Source organism: Desmodus rotundus, chromosome 12 (genome assembly GCF_022682495.2).
Source record: "Desmodus rotundus isolate HL8 chromosome 12, HLdesRot8A.1, whole genome shotgun sequence".
Classification (NCBI taxonomy): Eukaryota; Metazoa; Chordata; class Mammalia; order Chiroptera; family Phyllostomidae; genus Desmodus; species Desmodus rotundus.
In genome coordinates this window covers 35,820,319-35,848,044 of record NC_071398.1, presented here as the reverse complement: position 1 = coordinate 35,848,044, position 27,726 = coordinate 35,820,319, and the positions used below count along the sequence as shown (strand labels likewise).

Genomic DNA, 27,726 nt, shown 5'->3' with positions numbered 1-27,726 from the left:
GTACTGATTGGCCAGGTGTGACTGACTTGCCCACCCCAGAGTTATAGGTTAGAGTCAGTACACTCTGAACCAGAGAGGCTGATACTGGGCGAGGGAAATTGGTAGGCTAATTCCAGATGAAGGGGCATGGATGTGGGCAGAGTCAATGACAGGAAGCTGCCATGGTAGCAACCCCAGTGGGGGAAGTGGCCGCTCCCGATACCCAGGAGCCAAAGCTTACACTCCTCCATCCTCATGGAGTGTGTGTGGGGGGCACCAATCCAGCACACACAGACAATCAGGGTCTGACTTGAGGAATGCAAGGGTTTTCCTGAATAACCTTCGCTCTTCAGAAGCAGCCTCTGTGTAAGTCAGACCCCACTGTGAGGCACCCCACCAGTTTCTGTCCTTGGCTTTATTGGGTTCAGAATTGCACGCAGTTGTTGCTATTTGTGGACTCCATATTTGTAAATTTGCCTACTAGCTAAAATTTATTTGCAACCCTAAAGTCAATAATCACGGAACTTTTGTGGTCACTCGTGGATATGTGAAATGCAGCAAAAAGTTTGAGTTAGCCTGTGCACACATTTCCAGCTCAAGTTGAACAAGGTGACTCGCTACCTTCTTGTTTCATCTCTTATAATAAAGTGTACTTTCTGTGGTCTATTTAGTGCCACGTTTGGCAGTCTGAACTTTTAGCTGGTGATTTTGCTGTTTAAAACGGAGCTCTAGCATCATGTCAAAGCACTGTCCGGCATCCCTAAGTGCAAGCAGGGTGTGATGTGCATTACGGGGAAAACACATGTTAAAGAAGCTCTGTTCAGGCATGAGTTATAGCGCTGATGGACATGAAGTCCACTTTTAATGAATAAACAATATACATCAGGTAAGGTGTTTTTAAACAGAAACAGACATAAAACGAAGTTATGTATTGATTGGTTAAGGAAATGTTGTGACCAGAGGCTCACAGGAACCTAACCCTATATTTTCCTAAGGAGCAGTGGTTCAGTATTTGCTAATTCAGCATCTGCGATGAGTTGACAGACTATAACTACCATTAATAATGAGAATTGACTGTACTGGGGGTGGGTGAACCACCAGGAAGGAGAGTGTCTCCAGAGGGAGCCACGAGGCACTTCACTAATGCAGCCTCAGTCTGCTTTTTCCTCACCACAGGAGGAAGCAGTTGGCTGGGGAAGATGACCCCTCAAGACTTTCATTTTGTATTGCAGCATCTTTTCTTGTGTCTGGAGGTTTTGACAAGACTGTGGCTATTTGGGACGTAGGAGAAGGCTACCGGAAGCTCTCCTTGAAGGTACCAGTGTCAGCATCAGATCATCTGAGCTTCATTCCATAGTCATTCCATGCTGGGTGCTGGGTGCTGGGTGCTGGGGAGACAGCAGACTTAGAAGTCACCCATGGAGCTGACACCTCTGTGGGGAAGGACAAACAAGTCACCAACAGTGACGAGTGAAATGGAGAAACCACAATAGGGACTGCAGAGACTAATCCACAGTCAGTGGGAAGGGAGGGCCTCATGGAGAAGGTGGCCTCTGAGCTGAGAAACGGATGACAAGGAAGGACTGGATGAGTGAGCATCTCGGGGGAGGGCTTTCAGGCAGATGGAACAGAAAATGCAAAAACTCAGAGATGGGAAAGTGTCTAGGAACAGCAGAAATTACTGTGCAGGAGGCTGAATGCCATAATAGGGCATGCACAGAAAGCTGTGGGGCTCCACAATGGAGGGTGTCAATTCAGCACTTTTGGCCGCAAGTTAGAGAAGACTCCACTCAAAGTAGCGCTATAATAAGGGGATGGATTAGCCAACACAGCCAGAACCCAGTGGCCAGGCAGTCCCAGGACTGGCTCCTTCAGTGCTTCTGTTCAGGATTTCTGAGGACTCCCTGATCCCAGGATTTCCTGGCCACCTTTGGCTGGGAGTGCCTGCATCCATGAGTCTTGGGCTCTCGGCTCCCTGTGACCCAGATGTAGATGATGCCCCTTGCTCGCCATAACATTCAGGCTCGGAGGGCCGGTCTGTCTGAGCTCTCTTCTTTGAGAGTTTGCAGAGGCACACATAGCAAATAAATAGTTTAAAACTGAATGTTTAACCTCCCTGTGCTTTACATTAAGTCCCTTTGTCCCCCTATTAGTTTGTTTTACTCACTTTTCTTCTCCTCTCCCCCATCTCTCTATTCTTCCACCCTCAAATTTCTGTCCTTTTGTTCAAAGTTTAACCTTCTCTCTGGTTCCCTGTTCTCCTACCAAACCATGTTGCCTCACTGTCCACCTCTTTCCATGAGGGAAAGGCCAAAGAACTATAAGGATTCTGTAATAAGTGTCTGACCCAGCAATGAACGTTATCTGTCTCCTCTGAGCTCCTTTGTATCTGAGAACAATCCTCCATTTGCTTAAGGAGCAGTGGGTAGGTTTGCAGTCACGTGAAGGCCAGAGCTCCCTCCCCAAATGGACCTCTGAGCAGTATTTCCTAGAACAAAGAAAGCAAGCAAAAACCTGCAAGAGGTGCTCTGGTACCAGCTGGGAATGCAGCAATTCTTTCCCGCCCTGCTGTTTAAGATCACACACAGACATACATGTGTATCACAAGCCTTTACACTTTACATTCCACCAAAATGTCCTCGGTGAAACGAGAGGCACAATTAGTTACTCTTAAATGTAACCAACATTGGGTTCTTCACCTTTCTGTTGTTTTTGTTTTCATTTTTCTTACAAAAGCTTTTCCTAGAGGTCCTTGTTAAAATTCTATTTTGCATCAGGGCCATAATGACTGGGTGATGGATGTTGCCGTTAGCAACAACAAGAAATGGATCCTGTCTGCTTCAAAGGTAAAAGTGGCCAACCTTGGAGTAACGTAAACTCTCTATTGCCTTTGTGAGAATTGGTGATAACAGGAGTGCTATTGTCAGGTAAAATTCTTGGGCAGACTCAGTCTGAGGGCCACACCTGGCCAGGCCTTCCCCATCCAGGGAGCTGCCTGTACATGGAAGGCAGGTGTCTCCGTCTGCTCATGTGGGCAGTTGCCAGGTATTTCTGTGTCTGAACCACGGACATTTGAGTTTTGCTGGAGCAAGGGCCTGGCCAGACTGGTGAGTGATAAAGCCAACAAGGGGCCTTGGCGGGGAAGGCATCAGCTTGCAGACAAGCATCAGAGACCATCCTGAGGTCCCAGATGGGTCTTCCCTCCCTAGCTCACTACATTCGGGGATTCCTGTTCCAACAGCACATAACAGCTAGCCCAGGACATCCCGAGGGCTGTCCTCCAGGTGTGAGCACCAGAGAAGTGGGGAGTCACCTGGCCCCCCACCTTTATTAGAGCCATGTCATTCTGCAGCCTGGGAGTTTCTAGATCTATGAGACTGTGGGCAAGACTCTGCCTTCCATGACCAACTTGTTAGGGAGCCAATCCAGGATACCCCCGCACCTGACAGAAAAACCAGAGTAAATAATACATAATAAAAATTATATGTGTATATAATTTTTAATAAATTAAGTTCTTATTTTAATATAAAAATGCGGAAAATGATTATGTCAGTTATGTCTCAGTAAAGCTGGAAGAGAAAGAAGTAAAAACACAAAACAAAATACAAAAATTGAGAGTTCATTTGAAATTATATTTTGTTCTGTTTTTTTTTTACTTTTTTGTTACATAAATGCTATTATTTAAACAAAACAATAGGACTATTTAACAGCAGCAATTAGTAGTAATTTAATAGGAGGACTAACTAAACATATGTTTAAGAAAATATAAAAATATTTTATAATGTTTCTTTCTGTTCTCTGATACAACAATTTATTTAGACTTTAAAATAGTCTTTACTGTATATTTAAAAATTTTAGGCTGTATCATTGTATATTCTTAACATACATATATGTAAGACTATAAAAAAGAATATAAATACAATAGGATTGGTTAATTAGATATTAGTTGCATTTATTTATATATTTATTTATTCTAGCTTTATTGAGACATAATTGGCACCTAATATTATATAAGTTTAAGGTATACAAACTGTTGATTTGATACACTAATATATTGCTAAATGATTACCACCACAGCATTCTCTCATACCTCCGTCATGTCACAGAATTCCCATTTCTTTTTTGTTGTGAGGAAATTTATAATCTATATTCTTACCAAGTTTCGTTCACATAATACAACATTATTAACTAAAATCAACATGCTGTCCATTAGATCACCCAAAATTACTCATTTTGTAACAGGAGGTTGGCACCCTTTGACCAGCATCTCCCCATTTCTCCCATCCCCACCGCTGGTAAACCCTACTCTGTTTCCATGAATTTGGTGTTTAAAGATTTCAGTCTAAGTGAGATGACTCCGTGTTTGCCTTTCGCGGTTTGACTTATTTCACTTACCATTATGCCTTCAAGGTCTGTTCATGTTGCTGCAAACGGCAGCATTTCCTTCTTTCTCGTGGCTGAATAATACTCCATGGTGTGTACACGCCGTATCTTCTTTGTCCACTCACCCACTGACAAACACTGCAGCTGTTTCCACATCCCGACTACTGCGTGTCTTGAATAGTGCAGTGAATGTGGGAGGGCAGATATCACTTTGGGGTCTTGTTTTCATTTCCTTTGGATATATATATATCCAGAAGAGGGATTGCTGGGTCATACGGTAATTCTATTTTTAATTTTGTGAGGAATCTCCACACTGTTTTCCATAGTGGCTGTATCAATTTACACTTCCACCAATAGTACACAAAGGTTCCCTTTTCTCCACATCCTCACCAACACTTATGTCTTGTTATTTTGGTGATAGCCTTTCTAACAGGTGTGAGGTGGTGATACCTCATTGTGGTTTTTATTTGCATTTCCCTGATTATTAGTAATATTGAGCACCTTTTTCATGTACCTGTTGGCCATTTGTACATCTTCTTTGGAAAAATGTCTATTCAGTTCCTCCGCCCATTTTTCAATATTGGGTCTTATGTTTTTTGAGTAAATTTTTGTAAGTGGTATGAGATAGGGGTCCCATTTCCTTTTTCTGCATGAGGTTATCCAGTTTTCCCAACACCATTTAAAGAATGAAGAAACTAACCTTTCCCCCATTAAATATTCTTGGCTCACTTGTCAAATATTAGTTGACTGGGTATGTGATGGTGTATTTCTGGGTTCTCTATTTTTATGCCAGTACCTCACTATTTTGATTACTATAGCTTTGCAGTATGGTTTGAAATCAGGAAGTATGGTGTCTCCAGCTTTGTTCTTCTTTCTCAGGATTGTTTTGGTTATTCAGGGTCTTTTGTGGTTCTACAAAAATTGTAGAATTGTTTTTCTAATTTTATAAAAAATGCTGTTGAAATTTTGACAGAGATTTCATTAAATCCATGGATGGCTCTGTTAATTCTTTTGATCTAGAAACATGGAATATCTTTTCATTTCTTTGTGTCTTCTTGAACTTCTTTCATCAAAATCTTACAGTTTTCAGTATATAGATCTTGCACTTCTCTGATTAAAATTATTCTTAAGTACTTTATTGTTTGGATGCGATTGTGAATGGGATTGTTTTCTTTATCCTTTTTTCATTATTAGTATATAAAAACACAACTGATTACAAAAAACAAAATGTATTTATTGGGATGGATGACACTCATCTTGATTTAGGGTGCTTTTAGTGATGCTCCCTGCTGAGGGAGCATCCTTTGTAACCCTTGCTTTTCCTCCTGAAGGCCGACAGAGGACAGTGGAGCAGCCAACACACAAAACTACCCTTTGTGCGGGCTAAAAATGGTGGTGATCTCATAGCATTTCACACCTGTGAAGCAGGAATTGCGGCTCTGCACCAGGCACTTCTAGTGTTTTCTCTCCCCTTCTGGAGAGGGATGAAAGAGATCCTTAGCGAGAGGCATGTTGTTGTGGGAAGCTTGTCACTGCTGGGAAGTCCACAACTGTACGTTGATTTTGTATCCTGCAACTTTACTGACTTTGCTGATTATTTCTAACAGGTTTTTGGGGTGTGTTTAGGATTTCCTAAATATAAGATTATATCATCTGTAAGCAAAGACAATTTTATTTCTTTCCTTTCACTTTGATTGCCTTTTATTTCTTTTTCTTGTCTGATTGCTCTGACTAGAACTTTTGGCACAATGTTAAATAGGAGGGCTTGCTTAAGGTAAAGATAAACCTTTAATTAAGAAAGTTATAGGCCTGGGGAATGATGACTACCCACCATGACCTTCCCAGTTAGGAATCTGTGATCAGATTACCCTGTAAAGTTACTTTTGGTCACTTGAGCTTGTCAGATTTATTACACAGTCCTTTTTTGTTCACAGACTAAAAACTTATATTATTAAAGACCCAACATCACAGTTAAGCAAATCACACTCCTTTTTAGGAGTGTTGTGTGCATGTTATACAGGGCATTTAACAGGTAAGATCTTTTCATTTACTTTGGTAAGAAGTTAATAGACTGAATAGAATTTGCCAAAGTTTACATTTGCATTGTCTGCTGAATATGTAAACGTCTAGTTTGTGTTTGGAGAAGATGTCAACGTGCTTTTGTTTTATGTTCTCTGCAGTTGCGTTAAAATTTTCACAGAAATCAAGAAGATGATTGGAAACTCCAACTTTTATTTATTTATTTTTAAGAGTTCATTTATTTATTCTTGGAGAGAGGGAAGGAAGGGAGAAAGAGGGGGAGAGAAACATCGACCAGTTGCCTCTTGCACACCCGCAACTGGGGACCTGGTCTGCAACCCAGGCATGTGCCCTGACCAGGAATCAAACCAGTGACCTTTGGGTTTATAGGCCAGCACTCAGTCCACTGAGCCACACCAGACAGGGCAGAAACTCCAACTTTCAAATCAAAGTATCTAAGAGCTAGGAGGAACATTTTTTGTTGTTGTTGTTGCCATAATTGGACAAAACACATTTTTTTGGTTGTTGCCATGATTGGACAAATCACTTGATATACTGTAGAAAGTATGGTATTGGTAAAATCTGACAGCTCTACACTGCAGTGGGCCAGCACGTACTCGTACGTAATGTGACTTTCCCCTTTTGTTCTCCCACAGGACATTTAGATGCAGCTGCTGAATCAGGAAATGTAACGTTGCTTAATGTACTGGATTTTATTGCTGCTATAATAAATCACCACAGACTTTACCACTCAAACAATGGAAATCTAATATCTTAGATTATTAGGTCTCAGTGGATTGAAATCAAAGTGTCGACAGGACTGTAGACCCTTCTGAAGGCTCTAGGGGATAATCCATTTTCTTGCCCTTTCCAGCTTCTAGAAACCACCCACGTGTCTTGGCACGGGGCTCCCTCTTCCATCTTCAAAGCCAGCAGCGTTGCATCTCTCTGTGCCTTTCTTCCATAGCCACGTAGTCCTCTGGCTGAATGCTCTACTTGTATGGATCATCGTGGTTATGTTGGACGCACCTGGTTAATTCAGAATAACATCCCCATTCTAAAATAGCTAATTAGCGAACTTAATTAACTTGCAGCCTCGATTCTCCTTTGTCATGGAACCTAACATATCCACAGGTTCTGTGGATTAGGATGTGGTCTCCTCTGGGGAAAGTGCATTGTGCTGTCGAACACTCAGTTTCATAAGACTGATTCGATGGATGTTCATTTGATAGTATTTCCAAATCAATTCAGCAATCACTAGATCTGTTTTCTAAGGAGCACTGGTGTCTTTCTTTTTAAAGATAGATTTATTTTTTTAGTAACAAACTATAGAAATGATCCCTGAAAGTATAGTCTTTAGATTTTATTTTTTCAAAGAAGCTTTAGATTTACAGAAAAATTGAGCAGATAGTAGAGAGTTCCCATATACGCCTCCTCCTGACTATTTCCATTATTATTAATATCTTGCATTAAGTGTGGTATATTTGTTATAATTGAACCAATATTGATACATTATTAACTGAAGTCTTTATGTTATATGGGTTTTGCCAAATGCGTGTCATGTGTCCACCATTACAATATAACATAGGATGGTTTCACTGTCCTAAAAACTCCCTGTGCTCTACCTATTCATCTCTCTGCTGCTTACTCGAACCCCTGGCCACCACTGATCATATTACTGTCTCTACAGTTTTACCTTTTCCACAAGGTCTTATAATTGGACCCATACAGTATGTAGCCTTTTCAGACTGGCTTGTTTCCCTTAGCAACACACGTTTAAATTTCCTCCATGTCTTTCCGTGTCTTCACAGCTCATTTTGTTTTAGTACTAAATAATATTCCACTGCCGAAGGACAGCTTGGTTGCTTCCAAGTTTTGGCAACTATGAATAAAGCTTCTGGTAACATCCATGTGCAGGTTTTTGTGTGGATGTAAGTATTCAACTCCTTTGGGTAAAGACCAAGAAGTATGATTAATGAATTATATGGTAAGAGTATATTTGGTTTTGTAAGAAGCTGCCAAACTGTCTTCCAAGTTGGCTGTGACCGTGTTGTGTCCCCACCAGCAATGGCCGAGAGTTCCTGTGGCTCCACATCCTTACCAGCACTAGTTGCTGCCGTCAGTGTTCTGGGTTTTGATATTCTAATAGGTGTGTAGTGGTGTCTTGTCTTAATTTGCAAATCATTGATGACATATGATGTGGAATGTATTTTCATATACTTATTTGCCATTTGTATGTTTTCTTTGTTGATGTGTCTGTTAAGATCTTTGGCCCTTTTTAAAAACAAAACACTGGGTTGTTTGTTTTCTTATTGTTGAATTTTAAGAGTTCTTTGTATATTTTGGATAACAGTCCTTTATCAGATGTCTCTTTTGCAAATATTATCTCCAGCCTGTGGCTCCTCTTTTTATTCTCTTGTGTTTTTCACAGAGCAGAACAATTTAGTTTTAATGGGGTCTAGCTTTCATGTGTGGTGCCTTTGGTGTTGTATCTAAAAAGTCATCACGAAATACAAGGTCATCTAGATTTTTTCCTATGTTAATTCTAGGAGTTTTCTAGTTTTGTATTTTGTATTTAGGTCTGTGATACATTTTGAGTTAATTTTTGTAGTGGATATAAGGTCTGTATCTAGATTCAGTTTCTTTTTTAATTTTGCATGTGGATGTCTAATTGCTGTAGAAGCATTTGTTGAAAGGACTATCATTTTTCCATTGTATATTCTTTGTTCCTTTTTCAGGGATTAGCTGGCTATATTGAAGTGAATCTATTTCTGGGCTCTCTTTTCTGTTCCACCGACCTGTCTATTCTCCTGCCAATATCACACTGTCTTGATTACTGTAGCTTTACGGCAAGTCTTGAAGTTAGGTAATATCAGTCCTCCAACGTTGTTCCTCTCCTTTATTATTGTGTTGGCTATTCTGGACTTTTTGCTTCTCTGTATAAACTTTAAAATTAGTTTGTCAATATCTACAAAAATAACTTGGAATTTTGATTGGGATTGCACTAAATCTATAGATCAAATTGGGAAGAACTGATATCTTGAAAATACTTAGATTTTCTATCTATAAATGTTTCCATTTATGCTCTTAGTTCCTTGATTTTATTCATCAGAGTTTTCCTTATATATATTTTGTACATATTTTGTTAGATTTATTCCTAAGTATTTCATTTTTGGGGGTGCTAATGTGAATTTTATTGTGTTTTCAATTTAAAATTCTACTTGTTTATTGCTGGTATGTAGGGAAATGATTAAGTTTTGTATATTAACCTTCTATCCTGCAACCCCACTATGATCACTTGCTAAACCCAAGAGCTTTTTCCACCACTTATGACATTTGTACTGGCCTATACAGTTTATAAGGGTCCCTGTTGCATTATACATCCCACTGAGTAAAAATCATTGAGCCATCTACATTCACTCTCATTGGGTAATATTTTTTCTCAAATTATAATTTAATTCCCATTTGATTTTAATGCTGACAAAAGGGAACAATAACAATTCCTTAAACTAGGCTGTAATTGGAAAAACATGTTTTTTTAATATTAAAATTCTAAGATGTTGAAAAGACTTAAAGACTGAGTGACGGTCTTCTTAAGCATTTATCTGTTCGGAAAATAATCTTTGGTTCATTTTTATTTTCCTTCTCTGGGCAAAAGGAAACCTGTTAATGCAGGCTTCAAAAGTTATTATTTCCTGGCACTTGTAAACAAATACCCTTACCAAGAGAAGCCATTTGACTTTTTAACCCAAGAGTCTTTTTTAACTGATTCTTTCAGATTTTCTGCATAGACCATGATGTCATCTTTGAACAGTTTTATATCTTCATTTCCTATCTTACATGCTTTCTTTTCTTGTCTTATTGCATCCCCTACGATGACTAATCTACTTTTGTTTCTATAAATTTGCTTATTCTGGACTTCACATAAATGTAATCATACCACATATGGTTTTTGTGACTGGCTTATTTCACTTAGTATGTTTTTTTCAAAGTTTATTCATGTTGTAACATGTATCAGTACTTCATTTCTTTTTGCTGCTGAATAATATTTCATTGTGCATGTGCCAGATTCTAATTATCTATTCTTCAGTAGATGGAAATGGGATTATTTCCACCATTTTGGCTATTATGAATATTACTGTTATGAAGATTCATAAACAAGTTCAAACTCTTTGTTTGAACACCTGTGTTTTTATTCTCTTGGGCATATACCCAGCAGTGGAAATGCTGGGTCACATAGTAACTGCATTCATTTACTCTACTTGAGAACTGCCAGAATGTTCCTCTAAGTGTTGACCACTTACTTTCTTACCAGCAGCATAGGAAAGTTACAATTTCTCCACATTCTCAACAATTTTATTCTTTTTGATTGTAGTAATCCTAATAGTTACGAAGTGGTATTTTATAATTTTGATTTGCTTTTCCCTGATGACCACTAATGTTGAACATCTTTTCATGTGCTTATTGGCCACTTATAAATCTTCACTTTCCTGATGCGTGTCCTTTGAGGCATGAAAGTTTTAAATTTTGATGAAGTCCAGTTTATCTATTTTGTGTTTTGTTGCTTGTGTTTTGGCGTCAGATTTAAGAAACCACTGCCTAGTCCAGTGTTAAAAAGATTTACCCTTATGTTAACATCTAAGTTTTCTAGTTCTTCTAGTTTTACAATTTTAGGCCTTGGTACCCTGGTCAAAAACAATTGACCATAAATGTGAGGGTTTATTTCTGGACTCTCAATTCTATTCCATGGGCCTATGTTTCTATCCTTGTGCCGAATCACCCTGTGCTGATAACTGTAGCCTGTAGTAAGTTTTGACACATGGAAGTTTGAGTCCTCCAAAGTGTTCTTCTTGTTCAAATTGTTTTGGCTGTTCTAGGTCCCTTGAATGTCCATATGGATGTTAGGATCAGTTAGTGAATTTCTGCAAAGGAGTCAGCTGGGATTTTCATAGGGACTGTGTTGAATCTGTAGATCATTTTGGGGGGTATTGGTACCTTAGCAATATTAAATTTTCTGATTCATTGAACATGAGAAGTCTTTCAATTTATTTATATCTTCTTTAGTTTCATTGATATTTTTTTAGGTTCTAGTCTGTGAGTTTTGCACTTCTTTTGTTAAATCTATTCCTAAGCATTTTATTACTTTTGGTGCTAAATGGAATTGTTTATTTAATTGCGTTTTCAGATTGTCCATTGCAAGTATATAAAAATACAATTGATTTTTGTGTATTGATTTTTATATCCAGCAGTCCTACTGAGCTATTAGTTCTAATAGTTTTTTAGTGGATTCCTTAGGATTTTCTATGTACAAGGTCATGTAATCTTCAAATAGATTCTCAAATAGAGTAAATAAATACCGTTACCAACTGATGAATAGATAACTAGAATCCGGCACATGCACAACGAAATATTATTCAGCAGCGAAAAGAAATGAAGTACTGATACATGTTACAACATGAATAAACTGAAAAAACATACTAAGTGAAATAAGCCAGTCACAAAAACCATATGTGATATGATTACATCTTTTTACTTCTTTTACAATCTGGATGCCTTATATTTATTTATTTTTTCTACATTGGTGTCTTTGTGGAAGATGAAAAACTTCTGAATAATTTAGAGCTTGCATGTCTCGTCCCAGACTCACTTACCCGGTGTGCTTTTCATATCCCCTTCTCTGCCAAACCTAATCCCTAATTATTTTCTGCAGGATGTTGTGCAGGATGCTTTTGTTCTGGTTATTTATCTCCCAGTCTAGTTTTCGTGTCTGTTTATCTGTCATTAAACATAGGTGCATAGCCTCCTTTTCCGGTAACGTCTGGGTCGTGCCGGCATTGCTCTTGTACTTGCTCTCATTTTCATTACCCTACTCCTACAAAACATCATTGTGACATTCATGATGTTAAAAATTCTACCAGCATTATCTTGAAAGAAAGCACAGCAATTAATCCATAGGTAGAATCAAAGGCAAACTGTTAAAACTCAGAATTACAATGCAGTTAGGTTGGATAATTAAGTTGTAGCACTGGGAGTGAATCACAATACTGTAATGCCAGGGAGTCAAACTCATTTTCACTGGGGGCCGCATTAGCCTTGAAGTTGCCTTCAAAGGGCTGAATGTAATTTTAGGACTGTATAAATGTAACTTCTCCTTAACAGTTAAGCGAGAGCTCAGTGCTGCCGCCGGGTAGAAACAAGGTGCCGGGCCGGATAAAACAAGGTGGAGGGGCAGATTCGGCCCACGGGCCTTCTGTTTGCCACCTGTGCTGTAATGGATAATCTATGATTGTGAACTGCAAATTGTGGAAAACAGTGATTGACCTATGGAAGGTGAATCATCTATGTGTATCCATTTGGCATTAAAAATATTTTGCTTTCAGCTCCTGTTTTTGAGGCCGTGGCTGAAAAATAGAGCTTTATGCACCTTGAAAGGGGTTTACTGGTCCATGGGACTTGCAGAGCAAAAGCTGGAAAGGCGCTGGAGAAATTGAGACAGTTGTTTGCCCTAACTCTGCTCCTCTACAGGTCAAGGTTCTCCACACAGAGCCTGATGCGATGCAGCTCCCTGGGTTTCTCCAGCCTAACGAGCTCACTTTGTGACTGCTGGTTTGCTATTTAACTTGTTCTAGGATAAGACGATGAGACTATGGAATATTGAAGAAATTGATAACATCCCTTTGGTAGTGGAGCACAAAAAGGCCCTGGGCTTAAAGGTGAAACAGGTTGGTAGTGGGTAAAATTAAGCACTATGAAGGCTTTCATTAGTTACTACTACAAATTAATTTATTCTCTGAAGAAACATTTATTGAGCAACTGGGGGTAAAACCATGAACGAACAGATTGAAATCCTTGTCCTGACAGAGCTTAAATTTTAAAAGGGGAGAAAAACGAATAAATAAGAAAAATATGTAGTAAGTCACATGGTGATAAGTAATTTGGAGAAAAATAACATAGGGAAGGGGAATGAGAGTGCTGGAGGATGCTTTGTTTCAAAGGGTAGACAGGATAGGTTTATTAAGGTGACAATTGTTCAAAGACTTGAAGGTGGTGAGGGAGTGAGATGTGCAGATGTTTAGGGGAAGAACTTCCCAGCAGAGGGAACAGCCACTGTGGAGACCCTGAGGCAGGAGTGATCCTGATGTATTTGAGGACTGGAGTGAGTGCACAGGACTGGGAAATGAGGCCTGAGGGAGCACTAGGCACATAGCTAGGCACTGCGTGAGCCTCCTACATCCTGGTCCTCTGGCCAGGACCCCAGTGCCCCATTTCCCACGGAGGGGGCTGAGGTGCCTGTTTCTCTAGTGAAAGATCGTGGTGGTAGAGTGGACGTATCTTCTGCTTCCCCAGGAATGGCCAGGGCTGGCCACAGAGGTTCTCCCTGGGCAGTGGAGGCCTATCCCTGATAGGACCACAGAGCAGACACCTAGCTGTCACCTTAAGTGGCTGAGGAGTCTATGCTGGGCCCTCTTGAGTCTTCTTCCCTTAGAATCCCACAGCCACCTAAGCTTGTCTCCGCTCAGGTCTGGCTGGGAGCCACTGCTTCTGGGAATGACTAATTTTAGTTTCCATAGCACTGTGGGGCAGGGAAGTGAGGGGTGGGACCCACATGGACCTCATCTTTGTGGCCAGCTGGTTCTCATGGCCTTTGTGGTCATGTTGGCCCTCAGGCTTGGAAGCTGACTGGCTACAGAGCAGTGCTCGCCCCTGTCATTCTGGGGTTGGGGCATGAGAAATTATACTGTAGAATAAAGACGGTTTAATTAAAAAAGAAAGAAAGAGTGGGTTTTCTCAGAGGCTGGATTTCTCAGAGGGCCTGCTCCATGCAGGGTTTGCCCCATCTCTCCTCTAGTCCTCAGGGTCCTGAAATAGGCAAGGGTGGCAAAGGACAGGGGCTTGGGGTGCCAGAGCAGGGGCATGCCACCTTGCAGGCTTGTCTTGGGGGACTATGTTGTGGTGAGAACTCCTGAGAGACCTCTGCCCATGGCCTGAGAGCCCAGGCCATGGGGTTGCTCACTTGTTTGTGCGAAGCAGATGCAGTGAGTGAGCTGTGCTGTGGCATCCACTGTTCTTTGTGTGCTTTGGCCAGAAACAGGTTCCAAGATGGAGGATGTTCAGCATATTCATCATCTAGTAAAAATTCCTGCTTTTTCAGAAATCTTATTTGCTTCTCATGGTTTTATAAAAGTGAGGTGTCCCCAGGATGTCAAGGAATTAGGATATCTCCTTGGCCCCGTAGCTCTGCTCTGCACAGAGCAGAGGATGGGATTGGACCCCTCCTCCTGGTCCTCCCTACTGCCAAATGGCTTGTCACTCCAGACCCCAGGACCCTCATGGCAGGAGACACAAGCTGGAAGTATCTGCATAACTTCTGGGAGGAAGAGAGGAAGAAGCCTGTGCTCACACTCTCTCAGTGGCCTATAATTTCCACCCTTGTTTGGGGAGAGACCCCAGAGAGGAGAGGCAACTCTCACCCTGACCTAACCCAAGGTGGTTGGATCAGGTGGGAGAATTCTAACTGCATGCCTTGATCCCCTCTGACTAGCACCTCCTTTCTGCTTTTTACATATTTCATGTCAGTGTGAAGAATGTGACAGGCCTTTCTCCAACTATGAAAGTGACATCTTTTCTGAAATAGTCACCAAATGTGTGTTCTGCCGGATGGATGCAAAACACGTGTCAGCGGAGACCTCATCATCACTAGAAAAGGACTCATCAGCAAGCGGGTACAGCCTGGGCAAAGATGACTGATGGCCACCTGGTCCTTTGAGTGACTTGAGTACAGGCCACCTGTCATGTAGGTGTCAGGGCTCTGCAGAGATCTTTCTCTGGGGCCCTTCCCTGGCAGAGTGAGGCAGGGGCCAAGCCCTCAGTGGGCTCCCACCACCATGCCACCACCTCAGCTCCACTCCACCTTTTTTTTTTTTTTCCTTTTTCCACAGCACCCTTATTGAATGGGATTGGAAGCTTTGTTTTTAGTTTTTAGGCAGAATAAACTTAGATCCTTTTGGAAAACTAGTGTGCCTGTGAATTCCAAAAGCATTTTTGTTATCTATAAGCTTATGTCTTATTCATCCAGACATGTCTGGATTCCCATTCTAGTCTCTGGAGTTGTCCTGTAAGGCAGCCCTCTGGGGCTGGCACTAGCAGCCCCTGAGGAAGGGCTTGTGGAATGAAGAGGAAAGTGTGTGGGGTCCCATCTGTGAAGGAGACTGTAGATGCCTCCCTGTCTAATGCTCCCAGATGGCCACCTGCCCAGAGCAGAGGAAGGTCTGATTAGACAGGCATGTGGTGGGCATTTTCATTGCAGAATGTTTCATGTTCTCCACTCCAGACTTTTCAATTTCCAGCATGCTGCTTCCTGCTTCCACAGCATATCTACAACATAATTACTTCAGAAGTGAAGGTTTCAGCTGACAAATAAAGGGCTTCCTTTTGCATTTGGTATTACATGATTTCTGTCAAATATCATTCACATGCCCCTTGGTCCATTTTAAAAGCTTAACTGCAGGACTGCTTTATTTAGTGTCAGTTGACTGGCATCCAATAATTCTGCCCAGGAGCACATTAACCTTGTAGTCATTCTTTGGGCAAGTCCTATGCTTTATGATGCCCTCCTCAGTCACAACCCTAGTGACTGCTCAGACTTGAGCTGGCTGGTCAATAGTTATCCATTCACGGAATGATGTATGAACATGTCAAAATTCTAACTCGTGCTCTCTCCGACATTCAGCTCTCCTTAGAAGAGAAGTCCTATTGCTAGTGGTCTCCGTTTTCCAACACACAGATGTATACTTCCCTTTTCTGCGGAGGATGGGTGGACTACTACACCAACACTGCCCTCACTGATGGGCACTTAGGTTGTTTCTTGTTTGTTTGCTATTACAAATAATACCGGAGTGAATCTTCTTGTGCATATATATTTTTTCAGAAATTTACATTTCTGTGGAAGACACTCTCCTAGCCCAGTGATTGCTGGGTGAATGGATTAGCAGGGTATGGTTTTGTTGTTGCTCAAAGGCTCTATAAAGTGTTGGGACAACGTCGCTGATATGTCTGAGTGAGGAGACCCAGACTGGGCAAGTGAAAAGCCTGGATGGGTAGGGCCTTGCCTGGCAGCAGAATCCTCCCCATGACTGGTTTTCCAAAGCCAGTAGCCCAGGTGCCTTGAAGCTCTTGATTCCCGTGTCCCCGGACTCTTCCCCTTTCAAACATGGGTCTGGTCTCGACAGGCGGGCCGATGAGCCTCCAGGATAACAGGGCTTTGATACCAATCGTCAGAGTGCGGCTGAGGTGGTCCGCCGAGGAGAGCGCCAGTACGATGGGTACGATGAGCGGTCACCGAGGGACCACCTCGGGGTGTGTGCCTCGACCCACACACCTAGGGTAGCGGGCAGCCGGGCCGCACTAGCGGGGCGGGCATCTCCGGAGCGGGAGGGGCTTCGGCCTCGCGGCATAGCCTGGTGGAGTTCCCTGAGTCAGTTTTGGAGGACGGAAGGCCCGGACCTTAACCAAACTTCCTCCAAAGAAAGAAGCCATCCTGGCGGCAAGGCCCAGCACGGACTTTAAAGAGACCCGGAAGAGAACCCTGTTCCGGTCCAGCTCACCACGCGCCGGGGGAGCTTCAGAGCTCGGTGTCCCACAGCGGCCTGAGTAAAGGCCTACATCACGCATGCGCTGGCCGCCGGCAAAACTTCTGCGCATGCGTTGGGCTGGTGGAGTAAATAGTAATGAGATACAGATTCTCGCGGTACCTGTGCGGGCGGCGCCGTGGCTTAGTTGGTTAAAGCGCCTGTCTAGTAAACAGGAGATCCTGGGTTCGAATCCCAGCGGTGCCTCAACCGAGCGTCTCGGCTCACCTTTTTGTCCATTTCCAACTTCATTCGGCGCCTCTACCCTTCTCCTTCCCGTTTTCGGGGTGTGAAGGTGGTTCTGAGGAGTCATTTTAGCCGACCCCATGCCGGCGGGATGGGCTCTAACTCTCCCTGGGGTCTGCCCCTCAGGTCTCGGAATGCTGCAGCACGTCTTCCACTTCGGCAACTGACCAGAGTGGACACCCGCATGGGAACCCCCGGTTGCAGAGGCTAGCGAGGAACCGACTAAACGCGCCGGTTGTGGCGCTACAGCCTGGGGCGGGGCGGGGCGGGGCGGGGCGGGGCGCGAGGGCGGAGCCGACACTCCCCACGGCTGTGGTGCGGAGGTGGGTCCCGGATTTTCTCCGCAGATTTCTCCCGGCTGCGGCACCCTGGACGCCGCACCTTGAGCCTCTCTCAAGTCCACTAACTTTCTCCTCTCTTAGCCTTGCAGTCGTTGCCACCATTTCACAGATGGAGGACTGGGGCTTAGGAAGGTCAAGTGAGGCCCAAAGTTAGGGGCGCCTGCGACAGCGGGGGATTGAATCTGGTCAGCATGCCCCCGAGGCTGATCAAAGTATGAAAACTCTTAGGAGGGAACGGATCTAGCAATACTCTGAGTTTGGATTCAGCTTCTCCAGGGGGCCAGTGTGAGGCTGCGCGCTAAGATCCGGGCTGGGTAAAAACACAAGGTCCGGGCGCAGGTGCCTGAGCCAGAGCCATTACCTCGAAGTCTCAGGGGCGCCGTGTGGCATTGGAATTTTTTTAAAAAAGTTACCCAGAAATTTTCGTGTGAGACTCAAAATTCCTGTCAGTCGCAATAGGACAGTTTCAGTGAGCTGCAGAAATTGCAGTTATGGCATCAGCCTGTGTTCCCAACAGTCAAATTCACGTGCCCCAGAAGCAGCTCATCTTTTTGTTTCTCCCATGGGTGTGGCTTTATTATCTGTTTTTTAAATTTTGTTTGGGGGTCGGTTTCTTAACTTTTACAGCTTGGTTGTTTTTATTGACATTGCAAAGAACAACTTGTTGCAGATCTAACAGGAACATCACAGATGAGTTTATTGGTAACAGGGCTTGCGTCATTGTGGGGCACGTCTGTACTGCTAACCTGAGGTATTGGGTTGGCCAAAAAGTTGGGTTTTTTTTCCCTGTGTGATTGCTCTAGTATCACTTAGTTGTTTAACTTCATTTGAGACAATTTTGTTAGATTGTATTGTGACAGCTGTGATACCAACGTGCATTAAAAAACATCAAAATTGGTGAACTTTTGTGTACCCATTTTAATATTGAAGATGGGAGAAAATATGCAACATTTTTGGCATTTTTTGCTTTATTATTTCAAGAAAGATAAAGAGCAACTGAAACTCAAAAAAAAAAAAAAAGTGCGGTGTATGGAGAAGGTGCTGTGACTGATCCAATGGGTCAAAGTGGTTTTGTGAGTTTTGTGCTGGAGATTTCTTGCTGGACAATCCACACAGTTGGGTAGACCAGTTGAAGGTGATAGCAATCAAATGGAGACGGTAACTGAGAACAAACAGCTTCTACCACGCGGGAGGTAGCTGACGTACTCAAAATATCCAAATCAATACAGTTATTGGTGAAAATTTAAAATGTGTCTTTTATTTTACAGAAAAAAACCTAAATGGACTTTTTGAGCATTTGCTTATTGGGTGGCCAAGGGGAGAGGTTTAATTTCATTCAAAAAAAAATTTTTTTTTTTTTAGTTTTCAGAGTATGTTTTGCACATTTTTTGTTAAATTTATCCCTCAGTATTTTCTTCTATTTGATATTATTGTACATGGAATTGCTTTCTTAGTTAGATTTTCAGATTGTTTATTGCAAATGTATAGAAATACAGTTGATTTTGTATTTTAATCTTAAATCCTGCAACCTTGCTGGACTTGTTTATTAGTTCTAATAGGTTTTTAGTGAATTCCTTAGAGATCTTCTATTTCCTTGGACTTTCTATATACAAATTCTGTGTTTTGTGAATAGTTTTACTTTTCTTTTTTCATTCTGAGTGTCTCTTATATCATTTTCATGCCTAATTGCTTTGTCTAGAACCTCCAGTACAATATTAAATAGAAGTGGTGAGAGCACACATATTTGGTTTTTTCTTGATCTTAGGGGCATTCAGTCTTTCACACTTCATACTTTATGAAATAATGATGTTAGCTCAGGATTTTTCATAGATGCCTTTTATCAGGTTGAAGAAGTTTGATTAGGAAGTCCCTTTGATTCCTAATTTGTTGACTGTGTTGAATTTTGTCAAATGCTTTTTTTGCTTGTTAAAGTAATTATGTGGTTTTTATTTTCTCCTACTGATACGGTGTATTACATTAATTCATTTTCAGATGTTAAGCCAGCCTTGTATTACTGGGATAATGATCATGTGCATGTGTTTTTAACATAAATGATCAACATGTTATTCTTGAAAGTCTTTCCAGATGGTGCCCTTGGTTTCATTATATTCTCATTTACCACTTCCCAGGTATCCTGGCTTGGTCGTGTATCTGTTACATGAATCAGAAGACCCCTCTCTTATTGGTGGATATTGGGGTGGTGTGGGGCTTTTTTTGTTTGTTTGTTTGTTTTTGTTTTTTATGAATGTTACCACAATAGACAAAGCTGGGATGGCACTTCCTCACACACAGGTTTTTTGTGCTGGAGGGTTTTTTTGTTTTTCTCTTTAAATTGATTTTAGAGAAGAGGAGGGAGAGAGAAAGAGAAAGAAACATTGACTTGTTGTTTGACTTATTTATGCATTTGTTGGTTGATTCTTGTATGTGCCTTGATCTGATATCAAACCCACAACCTTGGTATATTGGGACGACACTAACCAACTGAGCTACTAGGCCAGGGCCTTATGTACATGTGAGTTTTTCAAAGACAAAGTTGAAAGAGGATTTCTGAGTATAGTAGTATGTACAAGCCACACTGATTTCCCCCTCCTTGAGCTTTTCTGGAATACCCATTCCTTCATACCCTGCCAGAACTGGAGCCTGCCAATATCAGGGAGAGTTTTATAAAATGCTATCTTATTGTTATTTTAATCCATATTTTCCTTGTTTACAAAGTGGAGTTGTGGATCCTTCCAGATGCTTGTTGGACATTTGTATGTCTTCTGTGAATTGCCTGTTCATGTCCTTTGCTCAGTATTTCAGTTGTGTTGTTTGTTTTTCTTACAGATTTGTAGGTATAACCTATATTAGATAAGAATCCTTTGCCTTTTATAGATGTAGTCAATATTATCCCTCAGTCTTTCATTTGCCTTTTGACTCGGTGGGAGTCTTTCATCTTTTCATTTAGTTGTATTGTCTTTCAAGTCCTTTGATCAGTATACAGCGTTCTTAATCTAGGTCTTGCATGTTTCTTGCAAGGTACGGTGAATGGGACAATTTTCCTATTAATTTTTAAAAAATATATTTTATTGATTATGATATTACTGTTGTCCTACTTTTTTCTCCCCTTTATTCCCCTCCAACCTCTACCACCCCTCCCACCATCATTCCCCCACCTTAGTTTGTGTCCATGGGTCATACACATAAGTTCCTTGGCTTCTCTATTTCCCATACTATTCTTAACCTCTTTCTGTCTATTTTGTACCTACCATTTATGCTTCTTATTCCCTGTACCTTTTCCCCAATTCCACCCCCCATCCCCCCCGCTGATAATGCTCCATGTAATTTCTATTTGTGTGATTCTGTTCCTGTTTTAGTTGTTTGCTTAGTTTGTTTTTGTTTTTTTAGGTTCGGTTGTTGATAGTTGTGAGTTTGTTGTCATTTTACTGTTCATAGTTTTGATCTTCTTTTTCTTATATAAGTCCCTTTAACATTTCATATAATAAGGGCTTGGTGATAATGAACTCCTTTAACTTGACCTTATCTGGGAAACACTTTATCTGACCTTCCATTCTAAATGATAACTTTGTTGGAGAGAGTAATCTTGGATGGAGGTCCTTGGCTTTCATGACTTGGAATACTTCTTTCCAGCCCCTTCTTGCCTGCAAGGTTTCTTTTGAGAAATCAGCTGAGAGTCTTATGGGAACTCCTTTGTAGGTAACTGTCTCCTTTTCTCTTACTGCTTTTAAGATTCCCTCCTTATCTTTCATCTTGGGTAATGTAGTTATGATGTGCCTTGGTGTGTCCTTCCTTGGGTCCAACTTCTTTGGGACTCTCTGAGCTTCCTGGACTTCCTGTAAGTCTAATTCCTTTGCCAGATTGGGGAAGTTCTCCTTCATTATGTTTTTGAATACGTTTTCAGTTTCTTGCTCTTCCTCTACTCTTCTGGCACCCCTATGATTCAAATGTTGGAATGTTTAAAGTTGTCCTGGAGTTCCTCAAATCAGCCTCATTGTTTTGAATTCTTGTTTTTTCATTCTGTTCTGGTTGAATGCTTCTTTCTTCCTTCTGGTCCAAACCATTGATTTGAGTCCCAGTTTCCTTCCTTTTACTGTTGGTTCCCTGTATATTTTTCTTTATTTCACTTTGTATTGCCTTCACTTCTTCCTTTATTTGACATCCGTACTCAATCATTTTTGTGAGCACCCTGATTTCCAGTGTTTTGAAGTCTGCATCTGATAGGTTGGCTATCTCCCTGTTGCTTAGTTCTTTTTCTGGAGTTTTGATCTGTTCTTTCATTTGGGCCATATTTCTTTGTCTTGGTACACCTGTTACATTGTAAGGGACAGAGGCTTAGGTATTTGCCAGGGCAGGGCAACCCACATGGCTGTGTTGTGGCACTGTATGTGGGGGAGGGGTCAGAGAGGGAACAATGCTGCTTGCTCAGCTCTTGGCCAGCTTTCAGTCACTTTCCCAGCTACCCACAAGTAAATTGAGTCCTTCTAGTGTTGATTCCCATGTGGGTGGCTTCGTGTATGTTCTTGGACCCTGTGGGTCCCTCCAATGGACTCTCCTGTGAGACTTGGAGTTTATCCTGCTGCCACAACCCCCACAGGTTTTTACAGCCAGATGTTTTGAGGCTTTATTTCCCTACACTGGGATCCTGGGTTGCATGGTCTGTCTCACTCCCCAGTTGTTCCTTCCAGTTTATCCACATTGAATGTGGGACCACCTGGTCTACCAGCCATGGTCTCACCCACCTCGTCTGGAAGCTACCACCTTGCTGTGTGTCCACCCTGCTCCGGCTACTCATCTCTGTCCTTCCTACCAGTCCAGATGAATGTTTCTTCTTCAACTCGTTGGTTGTTGGACTTCTATACAGTTTGATTTTCTGGCAGTTCTGGTTGTTTTTGTTTTTAAATTGGTTGTTATCTTTCTTTTGGTTGTGTGAGGAGGCACAGTGTGTCTACTTATGCCTCCATCTTGGCTGAAGTGCAGGAATGGATTTCAGATGCTTATACCAATGTAGATAAAAGTGTACATTGTGCAGTACAGAGGTTATGATTCCATTTTTATGACTGTTGAGAAAATGCCAGTTTATCTATAGAGAGCAGGTCAATAGTTGCCTATGTGGTTGAGGGACTGACTGAGAAGGGTCAGAAAAGAACTTTTGGGGGTGATGGAAATGCTCTTTATCTTGGTAAGGGTGTGAGTATGTGTTTTTTAAACTAATTTAATTGTACACTTAAGATCTGGTCACTTCACTAAATGAAAGTTAATCTCATTTAAAATGTTACAACAATCAAAGTCATGTTGACAGCAGTCTGGATCTTTACCCCAGTCTGCCCGCCCTCAGTTCCATGCAGTTTTAACTGTTCTTGCTCATTGCCCGTGTCCTCATTGCAGGGCCAGGATTCGATTTGGGGGCTGCTTCATCACCCCCTATTTCTACCTCCTGTTCAATTCCAGCCTAAGGGATTCCATATAAAAGGTCATCTGAGCTAGTTGAGTAGAGATGTGCACACTCTATTAGCTTCTTCCTGGGAAGTCCAAAGATGGCATTGGCTTCTGGGTGGGGTGGCTCCAGGGTCTCTGGCAATGCCTTAATGACCCACTCATTCTCTGTCTCTTGGCTCTGCTTCCTTTGGGGCTACTTCCATTTCAGGCAGGAGAGGAGTTGGCTGCCAGTGGCCCCAGACTGACATCCCACTGCCTCACCCACTCAGAGTAGAGTTTCCCATTGCTCTGAAATCTTGGGCTGAATTTGTAAGCCAGAGTTGGGTCGCAGGCTTTTCCTGGATGTGATCTCTGAGAGCAGGGGAAGGAATATAAAATGTACAATGATTGGCTCAGGTCTGGGTCACAGGCGGGTCCCTGAGCCTGCAGGGTAGGGGTATGGTTGCCAATCAGCTCCACTCACCACCTGGGCTGAGCAGAGGGCCCAAAGACAAGCAGAAGCAAGGGAAGGAAGGCTGGGTTGGCAAAGCCCACAGTGTCCCCTTGTGGTCCTGGTGACACATCAGCATGTGCTCCTTGAACGACTTGAAAGACCCTCTAGGGGACCCTTGAAAAATCCCTTCATTGCTGAGCAGAAAAACAAAACAAAGCAAAAAATGTAGGAAGAAAGATACATGCAATGGGATAGTGTTAAATGCTTTAAAAAAAAACCCTCCAAGACTGCTCTGACCGGTGTGGCTCAGTTGGTTAGTTGTTGTTCCACAAAGCAAGGGGTCACTGGTTCAACATCTGATGTTTCTCTTCCTCTCTTTTTCCCTCCTTTCCCCCTCTCTCTCAAAAAGCAAAACAAAACAAAAAACCCAAGACCAAAGTTGAATGGTGTATTTTCTTTTCTTTTTTTTTTTTTAAGATTTTATTTACTTGTAGAGAGGGAAAGGGAGGGAGAGACGGAGAACCTGGCCTGCAACCCAGGCATGTGCCCTGACTGGGAATTGAACCAGTGACCCTTCAGTTTGCAGACCGATGCTCAATCCACTGAGCCATCCCAGCTAGGGCTGAATGGTGTATTTTCTGTGGGTACACACATAGGCATGTTAAGCACATTTTCTTTAGGGTCAGAAAGGCACATATTAAATTTATTTTAGTGTTTACCTCTGGAAAGGTGGGGAGGAGACTGGAATGAGGTGTCAAGAGGGCTTTGGCTTTATATATATTGGACTAAATCCTAAAATTTAATTAAAAGTAATTTACATATAATAAAACACTGTTTTTTATGTATAGTTTTTAGTTTTGACAAACGCATAAAGTCACATCACTACTGCAAATATCATGATAAAGAACAGTTTCATCACCCCTAAAATATCCCTTGTGATTTACTCCTTAGTAGTGAACCACTCCACAGATCTCAGCCTCTAGTCTACTGGCTTGCCCTAACGTTTTGCCAGTTAGAGAGTCATATAAATGCAACCATACAGTATGGAGTCTTGTAAGTCTGGTTCCTTTCATCCATGTTGAGATTCATCCACATTGTTGTATGTATCAGTAGTTGTTCCTTGTTTTCTGCTGAGTAGTATTCCATTGTTTGGATGTACCAGGTTTATCTTGTTGAAGGACAGTTGGGTTATTTCTAGTGTGGACCCTGAAAAAAGAAAAAGACACCTACTAAGAATGACTCCTTGTGGGCTCAAATAAAAAAGCAGAGCCTGGCAGCCATTTCAGCAGTGTCCTGTCACACAGGCTGCGCTTCCTGGAGAGGCCTCTGTCCTAAACTGTCTGCCTGTGCTGTGTTGCTGTCATCTGAGCCAGCCCATATAAAAGTTTCCCAGAATCCTATTTCAACCAATAGGACTGAGGCTTTCCCCATCCAATCAGAGCTGCATAGCTCCAGTCAATTGGAGTGGCTCTATTCTGACCAATCAAGGCAGTACATTTTGGACCAGTCAAGCTGTGAGGATTTGGTGGTCTCATTTGGATGAGGATGGACTAATCAAGAGCCAGGGGTGGAGACTTCTGTCCATAAAAGCCAGCTCCCCTTTGGCTTGGAGGAGCCCACTTTCCCTTTCCATGTAAGACTGAAGACTTGTCTCCCTGGCTGAGTACAAAGCAGACTGGCACAGAGCAGAACAGACCATGGAGGAGTAGAGCTATCTAGCCAGAGAGGGGCCTGGCCCCAGGGTTGTTCTGCAGCCTTTCTGTATCACAATTGAGCTGCTTTGCCCTGAATAAAATTTTCTTCTTCACCACACCCCAAACTGGGGATTCTTGTTGGTGTTGAATTGGTGCCAATGGCCATTCATTGACACTAGTTTTTGGCATTATGAATAAAATTGCTATAAAGATTCAAATACAGATTTGTGTGAACATAAGTTTTCATTTCCCTAGGGCAGTGATTTTCAAACGGTGTGCCACAAGATATTTAAAAACATGCACTACTTGACTATTTAGTCAGGGGCACTGACTTCTCTTCCCTTTGATTGTCAAATAAAAACATGAAAAGAGCCAGTACAATAATAACCATCTTGTGTGAATGAATCAAAAGTATACCTATTTTTTTGTCATGTCAGCAAAAAAAATATTTTTTGGTGTGCCACAGAAGTTTAGTAATTAGTTTACGTGTGCCATGAGGTTGAAAAATCACTGCTGTAGGGAAAATACCTATGAGTGGGATTGTTGGATCATCAGAGAAATGTATGTTGACCTTTATAAGAAACTACACACTGGTTTCCACAATGCCTATGCCATTTTTTAAAAATGTATTTCTATTTTTTAAAGGTATTATTTACTTATTTTTAGAGATAGGGGAAGGAAGGGTAAAAGAGGGGGAGAGAAACATTGATGTTCTTGAGAAACATCGATCAGATATCTCTCACACACCCCCAACTGGGGACCTGGCCCACAATCCAGGCATGTGCCCTGACTGGGAATCCCACTGGGCCATGCTGCTCAGGGCACCTGCACCTATACCATTTTGCATTCCAACCAGCAACGTGTGAGAATTCAAGTTGCTCTGCTACTTCACCAGCCCTTGGTACCTTCAGTGTTGTTATTTTAGCCATTCCAGTAAGTGTGTAGTGGTTTCTATTTATGGTTTAAATATTATTTTTTAATTTTGAACTAATTTCAGACTTACTGCAAAAATAGCACTGAGCGTTCCTATGTACTTTTTACTCAGCACCCCTAATATCGACATATGTAATCATGGTATGTTTATTGAAAGAAATTAACATTGGTGCCATACTATTAACTAAACTACAGACTTCTTTCAGATTTTCCTACTTGTTCGCTAGCGTTAATTTTTGATTCCAGGATGCAGCCTGGGATCCCGTGTTGCAGGTAGTCTTCATATCTCCTAGTCTCCTCAGTAGGTGACACTTCCTCAGTCTTCATGACTTTGCCTTTTATGACTCTGACACTTTTGAAGAGTACTTGTCAGGTATTTTGTGGTATGTACTTCAATGTAGATTTTTCTGATGTTTTCTCATAATTAATTAGACTGTGATTATGGATTTTGGGGGAGAATACCATACAGGTTTTTTAAAAGAACTTTATTCTTTTAAAGTTCTTAAAAGAACTTTAGGTTTTTCTGACTCTTGCCAGATCATCTGTGTATTGCACAGATCTCAGCCCTAGAATCACTCTTCCCTAAGGGTCCTGGTTCCTTATATTAGAGAGCGGTATTTAGAAATCAAGTTCTGGGTATTGGGTTTGCTTATTGCTACTGGGGTGTCACTGCTTCTAGGCTCTCTCAGCAGAGTTGGGGAATTTTAGGTATGTAGTCTAAACATGTATATGCACATATCTATATTTCTGTGTGTCCATGTACATGCTTAAAAAAAGTGAGATCATACTGATATTTCTGACTCCAGTCCAGCACCATAGTATTTGTTCTAGCAAACTTCCTTGCTTTTTCTTTCTCAGTCAATGAAAAACCCCTCTCTCTCATTATTTCTAATAATGAGAAATGTTCTGATAAAGTTGAACATTTATTTATTTGTTCAACTCTGCATGTGAAATCGTTTCAGAATTCATAGCCTGTATCTGTTTGAGGAACATATTTGTCAACCAGAGTGTTTCTCTACAGCTCTTTTTTCTTTAGTCTTACAGGATCTGTCAAAATAATGTCTTAGCTCCTTTCTTATTCATTAATTTCAGTGTGGGTGATCCACCCATTTGTAAGCATTCGTTTGGCACATAGTGCATTCCATCTCAATTCCATAACATTGTGGGCAATTTCTAAAAATGTTCATACAGTAAAATTTACTCTTTGTGATGTACAGATTTATAATTTTTTTGACAAATTACACAAACTGATTTTGTAATGTTGAACTAGCCTTGCTTTCCTGGGATAAGCTCCATTTAGTTGTGATTTATTATCATTTTAATATATTGCTGGGTCAATTCTGCTAATTATTTGTTGAGGAATTTCATATCAATGTTCATGTGGTATATTGGTCTGTAGTTTTCTTTTCTTGTAAAGCCTTTCTCTGGTTTTGGTATCAGGATAAATCTGTCCTCATATACTGAATTGGGAAGTAGCTCTCCTGTTTTATTTTCCTAAAAAGGTTGTCTAGAATTGATAAGATTTCTTCCTTTACTGTTTGGTAGAATTCGCCAGTGAAACCAGAAAGTTTCTGGGCATGAAACTTTCTTTGTTGGAAGGCTTTCATTACATATTCCATCTCTGATCCATCTAG

General features: G+C 41.5%; 1 protein-coding gene, 1 non-coding gene and 1 pseudogene across 2 annotated transcripts in view; 2 read left to right on the top strand and 1 right to left on the bottom strand.

Moving 5' to 3' along the window:
• The window catches only part of WDR88 (WD repeat domain 88), a 39,995-nt gene extending 24,866 nt beyond the window's left edge, over positions 1-15,129 (top strand). The window contains exons 8-11 of the mRNA XM_024577426.3: positions 1,212-1,294; positions 2,757-2,825; positions 13,011-13,103; positions 14,959-15,129. Of these exons, the coding sequence (XP_024433194.1) occupies positions 1,212-1,294; positions 2,757-2,825; positions 13,011-13,103; positions 14,959-15,129 (416 nt within the window). The remainder of the gene's footprint in view (positions 1-1,211; positions 1,295-2,756; positions 2,826-13,010; positions 13,104-14,958) is intronic.
• On the bottom strand, positions 7,624-7,738 carry LOC112320283 (small nucleolar RNA U3; annotated as a pseudogene).
• Positions 15,130-17,142: 2,013 nt separating the features above from the next.
• Positions 17,143-17,216, top strand: TRNAT-AGU (transfer RNA threonine (anticodon AGU)). Its single transcript has one exon. It is a non-coding gene; the product is annotated as a tRNA-Thr (tRNA).
• The last annotated feature ends 10,510 nt before the right edge of the window (positions 17,217-27,726 follow it).